Below are 8,349 nucleotides of genomic sequence, written 5' to 3' on the forward strand. Positions count from 1 at the left end.
TTTGTATTGTATTCCTTTTTTTTTTTTTTTTTTTTTTGAACATTCAGTGGTATAACTCATAAAAATTGATGGCAGTTTTGATAACCAAAAAATTTTAATGATAACAACAATAAAATCATTAAATTATTGGCAAATAACAAGCTCATATTATAGCAAAAACACAATAAGTTTATCAAAACTATCACAGTAAGAATATTTCTAAAAAAAGAATTTATCTCAAGTTTGCTAAATTGACTAATGTATTTGTATATGTATTACATTTTCCAATTAATGTATTCTGTCTTTTTTTACTTCTTCTTCAGTGGTATGTAATTATAATAGAAAAAATTTGAATACAATACATTACAGACAACTTCCACTGATTTATAATTAAATTGCACATCCTTAAATTTTAATCAAATTGCATGATTATAGTAAGCAATCGAAATTGTAATAAAACAAGCTATTACATTTATCATGTATCCAGTGATAATCATTTATCTAATTGATAGTCAATGTTTTCTTTTTTTGAGGTTAATGGACGATGTGTCAAAAGACGCGTACCAGGCGCAACGTGTTTTGCTAGTGAGCAATGTTTAGATGAATCAACTTGTTTGGATGGATACTGCAGATGCTCTAATGGTACTGAACTTCTTTCAAGGTTGGTAAAGTTTCTAATTAGTTGAACTGAATTTCGCTATCAATTGGAGATGAAAACGATTGATCTAATAGATTTAGATATATTCCCTTAATACAATTTCATAATTATTGGGTAGTTTCTCCCTTACTTTATTTTTTTTTTATTATTTTACAGGTACTGTATTCGGCGTAATGAAGCCGAAGAATGTGATACCTATCAAACTTACATAAAAGGGAAATGCTTAGATTTAGCAATACCAGGTGAAGATTGTATTGACAATTTGCAGTGTATTGCAGCCTCGACATGTCGTGAAGGTAAATTTGGGCAAAAATTTTTTTTTTTACATTAAAAAACTTTAATTAATTCAATTCAACTAAAGTCAACTTTACAAATTTTTATCACTTTTGCTTTTTATCTTCCCAAAAAAAGTATGTATGTAAGTAAAAGAGATTTATTTGAGTGAACATTCAGTTTTTATATTAATCATGAATTAATGATTACAATTTGTTGTAATTGAATATGCATTAATAATCAGCACTTGCTAGTAAAAATAGCAATTAATTCCTACTAAACTGACCTTATGCAATTTTTACGAATGTTCTTCAATTCAATTTGACCTATTTTGGAATCTTAATTTTCAATTAGGTAAATGCATATGCTCCAATGGATATATTCAAGTAAAGAAGTATTGTGTTCAAGATCTCAGACCTTCAAGGGAATGCAGTAATAATCAGGTATGACGTTACACTGGTGGAAACTGGAAGTGAAAATCCGGAAATTATTTTAGCACAAAAACTCTCAACCACTTTGATGTCTCTAATTTTAGGTAGTGATAAATGGTCATTGCTATGTTCCTAATTTCAGGTTATGATAAACGGCCATTGCTATGAGTTTGCTAAAATTGGTCAATACTGTATTGATACAGCTGTTTGCTTAGGTGATTCCGTTTGTTACAACAATTACTGTACTTGTCCAAAGGATACAATTGCCCAAAGTGGTCGATGTCAAAAACAACAACGTTGTGACGAAAATCAAGTTCAAATAGATGGGCAGTGTTATTCGCAGGCTAATATCGGACAGCACTGTCAGTTTACTAAGCAATGTACATCAATTTCAACTTGTCAAAATGGTATTTGTACCTGTCCACCAGGTACCGTATCTCAAAATAATATCTGCATACCATCTGGTCTATGTCCTACTGGACAGATATACATTGATGAAAGTTGCTGGGATATAGCTTATATTGGGCAACAATGCAAGTTCACAGAACAATGTCAAGGTTATTCTACATGTGTCGGCAGAACATGTCGATGTCCTAGTGATACTGTAGTGCGAGATGGGTTATGCATCAAAGAACAATGCAGCAGTAATGAAGTTATGATCAGTAAGATATGTTTCAAGACGGTATGTTCTATCCGAATGTTATATTTTATGAAAATTCAAAAATTTCAAATCTTTAATTTTCTAATTACTATTTTTTTAAGTCATAATTTTTCTAAAAAATTTTTTTAAATCTTTAATAATGCAGTTACTGTTGAATCAATCAATGATCCTATATCATGAGATAATCGTAGTAATGAGAATAACTCTCTTATTTTAAGCATAAAATTTTGAGTATGTTGGAAATTTTCAACATATATTCTCTTGTTTTGTGTGGTCATTTAAATTGCAATAAATGATATCTTAATAAATTGACAAATTGCAAAAATTTAATTAACTGGCTTATTCACTCAATTAGTTACTTAGTAATAATAATAGATAAATTATGCAGGCAAAAATTGGTGAGTTTTGCTATTATACAAAGCAGTGTGAAGGGAATGCAGTTTGTCAAGCAGGTAAATGTACATGTCCATCGGGTACTATTAAATCAAATGATACCTGTGTCATTAACTCGAAATGTCAACCGTATCAGGTTTCCGTCAATAATTCATGTCTTGATACTGTTTCTATTGGAATGACTTGCCAAGATGATTCTCAATGCATTGGTTTGTTTTGGAGTTTTTGTTTTAATTTTGAATTTCTCCAATTAAAAGTTTTGAAAAAGTACTTATGAATCAAACCTTGATATAAATATTCCAAATATTTATATCAAGGAAAATATTTATATCAATTTAAATATTTATATCAATTTAAAAAATACTTAAAATTTTCCAAAAAAATTTTCCAAATATTTATATCAATTTAAACTCCAATCATAAAAAGGCTCATAATCACTGCATTTGATTCACAAATCAATCAACTATATTAACAACTTAATCTTTGATGACAATATTTACTTCCTCCTTTTTTTCATGCAATTTCATAACATAAATGTCTATTGTGTTGACGATAAAAAGTTTAAATTTTTAAAACAACTTTCACTTTCTCTTTAATTCTTCTTGTCCTTTATGCAATACTTCATGTCAACATGTCAACGTTATGTTGACAAATTTTAATTTCTGAAATATTTGCATTGTTTTTATCCCTTAAATGTAAATAATTGAATGAATTAATTGAAATGGAAAAAAGTTGCAGAATCGGCAAGTTGTATGCCAGGAACAAGTTCGAGCAATTCTGATATCCAAACTTGTCAATGTAATAATGGTACGGTATTCACTGGTAGCAAATGTTTGCCGTCATTAATTCAGTGTCCCACATCTACTGTTTATATCTTTGACAATGTTTGTCATACTTTAGTAAAAATAGGCCAATTCTGTATGTATACTATCCAATGTATGGGATATTCGGTATGCTCAAGACAGATATGCAAATGTCCTACTGGCTATAATATCATTCGTAATGTTTGTAGGAGAATTAGCTGACACTGATCAGATTTTCTTTCAACTTTCAACTAAACTCACAAATATGCGCAATTATTGATTAAATCCATTTGCGCATTTCTTTTTTTTTCATTCACTCATATTATTTATAAACAATTAATTGTTTCGTTTTAATTTACAGGAAAATTTCCATTAATTTAATGACAAAGAGTTAATAAGAGAAATGTGAATAGTGAATGAAGCAATTATAAATTTGGAAAACTATTGCATGGCAGTTTTTTTCCCATCCTGACAATTTTAGAAATTCGGAAGAAATTTTATTGCAATAATTTAATTAGCAATCAATTAATTGTTAACATACGAATTTCATTGAATGATTTTTGATGATGGGAAAAATAATTTACCGGATAATTGTCAAAGCAATGGAGCAAGTCTACGACAAATATGATCAAGCAAAAAAATTTTACAAAAGTTCCTTTTCAACAAGTCATATCAGTTCACTTGGAACGATCACAGATGTAGCATCTTTTTCGTTACATTATGACGAAGTAATTGGAAGTGATTAGTTGATAAGATAAACTGAAAAAATTTTAAATATCAAAATAAATTCCGATTCAAATTGAATGAAAGAAAAATATTTGATGCAAATGAACCTTATTAATTTACATAAACCTATATGATTGAAAAGGTTATTATTATAGACAGATAGAAAAGATAATTTAATTTTGTGGCAAAAAATAAACAATGAGCTAATAATAATCTGATCATTATCAGCAAATATTGAGGTGATAAATGGTAATAGCAATAATAAACAGGAATAAATTAATTATGGCAGTTATCGTTACTAATAGGTTTATCATCATTGCTATCATCGTTATACAAGCAATCATTCCACATTTGACGATAGTCTAATTCAATTCGATCGATATCCACATTTGCTACTTCAATATTCACCGTATTCAAGCGTATATCCGATCGTAAACACACAAACTTCATCTGTAATCGAGAAAAAAGTGTAATGTTCAAATTAGCTGCAAAAAATATCAGGTAGAGAATAAATAAGATAGCACAGAAATGAAATTCAGCTTCATCTTTGGTCATATTGAAAAATTCAAAGGTATGATCGGCGGAAATGATAAACATCCTTTGATCGTACTTTTGAACTTTTAAAAAAATCACACTGCTTGTATTAAGCAAGAAATATCGAGAATACCTCAAGTTTAGTTCGTGCTTTATTAATTTCAGCCAATTCCCGTATCCACATGTTCACCTGTGCCTCGACCTTTCTAATTTCGTCCTCCAACTGTATCACTGTTTGAAAATCTACTGGAAAAAGAAAATCTTTTTATCTTTCCATTTTCATTAGGCTTAATTAATGATTGATGAATAAAATAATCTAAAAGCTTGTAATTGTTATAGAATTCAACTTTTTCTTTTTTTTTAAAGGACATTATAATTTGTCCATATAACACCTATGGAGAACACCTGGTCCTTTGGACAACTGCGCTGTTATGCTCTGATGCCGCTCACGAAGTGACACAGCTGCCTCATTTAGGATTTTCAGTTGTGCATCGTTCTGTAATACAAAGTTAAACAAAAATACAGATATTTGTGCTATATGATAATTTAAATTTGAATTTTAATCTTAAATTTGATGACATTTCACAAATTCATAAAATGATACAGCTAATTTCCTCTCATCAAGTTAATGAACTGACAAGAACAACTGGTGAACATTTTGGAAGTTTAAATATCCAATAAGTAATAAAATACGTCTTCCAGTGACTTACTTCATCAATATCAACTTTCCATTGCAAGAAATTTTGACATAATGCTTTATGATGCGCACAAATCATTTTGATTTCATTTAATTCATTTCGGACATCATTGCCTGGCTAATTACAACAGTTTTTTAACAGAAATTTTTAACAAGTTAAATTAAATTTATATTAATAATTCTTTTATTTGATGTACTTCTACTTGTGGGATCAAAAAGGGAACCTTTTCACATATTAAGTAGCCTTTTTTTTTGGAAAGGAAAGAGGGGAAATTGATAGGTAGAAGGAAACAAAATTTTACTTCCTAAATATCACATTTTTTCGAAATTTGATTTTTTCTCTACATCTCCTGAAAAACTTCTATCGGAAATTGATTCAATTTGCCATATTTGGTTTCCGGACAGTGTTTAGACATAGAAAGTAATTCTTCTTCTTCAAAAAAAAAAAAAAAAAAAAAACTACAATGAAAATTCGAAGCTATTTAGAACGAAAGCGCTCTGGACAATGGAAATTTAAAAAAGAAAACATTTTTTGGAAGAAATAGGGACAAAAATAAGTGTATTGTTAGAAACATACCTTTGACTTTGGCTTATGAGCAAATGAAAACATTGCGATTGAATGTTATTCAATACATAAATCTAATTTGTGGTGGTAATAATGCAAATTATTTGAATATTTGCTTCAACTTTTTCAAATTCCAGTAGTTCTGATTATTCAATTAATTATTTGAATTTTCATTTTGGGAACTAGAATAAAGGCAGCGGTTTTTAGCAATTGCGAAGTTTGTTTGAAATCGTTAATTTCATCTCATTGCGCTCCGTTTCAAACATGTTATGATATTTAACTCAGCTGTAAATTATAACAATTCATTGATTTCGTGGCGAAAATTAACACAACCATCTTGTAAATGTCACCCATGATTCATTTATCAAAAATTTATGATCTGTCGAAAAAAAAAGAATGCAACATCGACAGTATCTAAACACCGAACTTAGCTTGAGACATTTTCCATTTCGAAAATGCTGCAAGGACGTTTTTTTTGCGATAGTTTCAATTTAAATTTTAGATTTCAAATAAAGTGAATTTAAATCAATGGAGGACCTTAACAAGGACTGAGTTCTATTTACAATTAATATAATTCATTATGTTTTCAAACTGTTTAATCTGTGAAATTGTTAGATTACAATTTTTTTCCAACAAGTAAAAAGCTAATACACAAAAAAGTGCCACAATGAGAAATTCCCTAAAATTTTTTTTAATCTACAAACTTTGAAACACTTTTTCGTCGTGGTCTTTTTGGATATTTTGCTTAATAAAAGAAGAAAGAAAATGAAGGAATGCATTACACTAATACTTTTTTTTATACGGCGATATAATGACCTCAAAAATCGTTGTACATGTAAGTCAAACTACAGTACTTGGAAAAGGATATATACTTCATAGGCAAGTAACTTTTCAACTTTACCAAAGGCTAATATTGTGTATTATACCGATCATATCGATGAATTTGCTCCTATCAGAAGAATTTGGAGGATGTGACAGCAAATAAAATTTCTCTTCGAATTCAAACATAGAATATATATAGTAAAGGAATATTATAATAAAGTATTGGTGTATATTATATTGGTGATATCAAAGGGAACTAAAAGGAGTTAAAGTAAGTCGCTTTTGTTTAAGAGAATGGCATCAAATATATAAAAAGGTGATGTTCAATTATGAAAAAAAGTCACATTGAATTAAGCGCAAAAAATGATCAAAAAGCCGCCTTACGAAAGATGTGGATAGATAAGCAAAGTATAACATCGATTATAAATAATATATAGATACTTTCGCGGAATGGTTGAAAAGGAACGGGAAGTTCATTTTAAAATATTAAATTTATACAAATAGCAGTTTAAATGAAAGGAAGCATTTAGAAGAGGAAGAGAATCATTCAAAATGCAGAATGAATATAGAATAAAAAAAAAAGCTAATTGCTTCCCTGTTTACTGTTAAAAATAAAAATAAAAAGTGGATGGAAATTTTATCTTCAGTATACTTTCACAAAGCAATAAAGCAATAAATCAAATTCCACTTTCAGTCATTTTTTTTGTTGTGGACCATTAATCTGACATAAGATTTTAGGGAAAATAGTAATTAAATAAAAGTGAATCATTTTTAGACGCAAATTAATCATTTCAAGTGCTTAAGTGATTAGAGGTTATATGCAAAAATGGCTAGAAAAATAAGAAAAGGATAAAATTTTGTACTAACATTTCGTAACAAAAATATCTGATGCAAAAGTAAGATTTAAGTTCATTTTCTGCTTGTTGAACAATTGACAGAAGAGATTAATCGGATCAAAATAGTTCTCCTTAACTAACCACTCAGTGATAATACAAATAAAATTTCCAATTTATCGAAAATTTTTCTTAGAATAAACTTCTTATAAACAGGAATTGTGAATTTAATAATTTATTTCTACAAGCATTATAAACTGTTAAAAAGATTTTTTCTTGCTCATATCTATCGATTCTTTGAAGTTTCAAGATGAGTCACATAATTTTTCGACAAATTCAATATGCAGAAATTTCACGCATTTCGCAACACTTACCTATCTGATTATGCCACGTTTTTAATTTGTCACATCCAATTTAATTGTCCTACTAGCAATTATTTCTAAATCCGGAATGGAAAGGCAATCTGAAATGGATATGAAAGGAAATTTTGAAAACGAAGCATACTAAATTGGAGCAGATATTGATATATTAGAAAGTTTTCTTTCTTAAAGAAAGTTTCCTTTCTTAAGAGAACTTTTTTCGTTTTCCATCAATCTCTCTTGTTGCAACCTTTTCAAATATTTGGCACTTCCAACTAGCTAACATAATTTCAACCTTAATGATATACAAAACTTTGTTCTCAAAAAAGAGTTGAATTCCAAATTGATACAAACCCAGAAACCTTTATTCATAAGTGGGAAGTGTAGAAATCAACAGCACAATTTTTTTAAAAAAAAAAAAAAAACCACGATATCGTTGCATTTATTTCTAGTTCTATGATTAAAATGAGTGAGATTTCGAAAACAGAAATGATAATTTCAAAATTAATGATTGACTGCAACTTGAAATTAAAAAGGGAATGTATGGAACTGCAATATTTTATAAGTAAAAGAACGTGAAATACAAAAATGTATAAAATATAGGAAGTGATGAAA

General features: G+C 28.7%; 2 protein-coding genes across 2 annotated transcripts; one reads left to right on the forward strand and one right to left on the reverse strand.

Moving 5' to 3' along the window:
* Positions 1–494: 494 nt before the first annotated feature.
* LOAG_10561 (hypothetical protein) lies at positions 495–3,420 on the forward strand (the record flags this gene model as incomplete). The annotated part of the gene is made up of 6 exons (XM_003146085.1): positions 495–640; positions 794–933; positions 1,265–1,353; positions 1,484–2,023; positions 2,391–2,604; positions 3,134–3,420. 6 exons carry the CDS (start codon positions 495–497, stop codon positions 3,418–3,420), a joined length of 1,416 nt encoding a protein of 471 aa, XP_003146133.1.
* Positions 3,421–4,200: 780 nt separating this feature from the next.
* Positions 4,201–5,234, reverse strand: LOAG_10562 (hypothetical protein; the record flags this gene model as incomplete). The annotated part of the gene is made up of 4 exons (XM_003146086.1): positions 4,201–4,374; positions 4,592–4,704; positions 4,864–4,954; positions 5,169–5,234. 4 exons carry the CDS (start codon positions 5,232–5,234, stop codon positions 4,201–4,203), a joined length of 444 nt encoding a protein of 147 aa, XP_003146134.1.
* Between the last annotated feature and the right edge of the window lie 3,115 nt (positions 5,235–8,349).

The sequence above is a fragment of the Loa loa genome (genome assembly GCF_000183805.2).
Source record: "Loa loa unplaced genomic scaffold supercont3.13, whole genome shotgun sequence".
Classification (NCBI taxonomy): Eukaryota; Metazoa; Nematoda; class Chromadorea; order Rhabditida; family Onchocercidae; genus Loa; species Loa loa.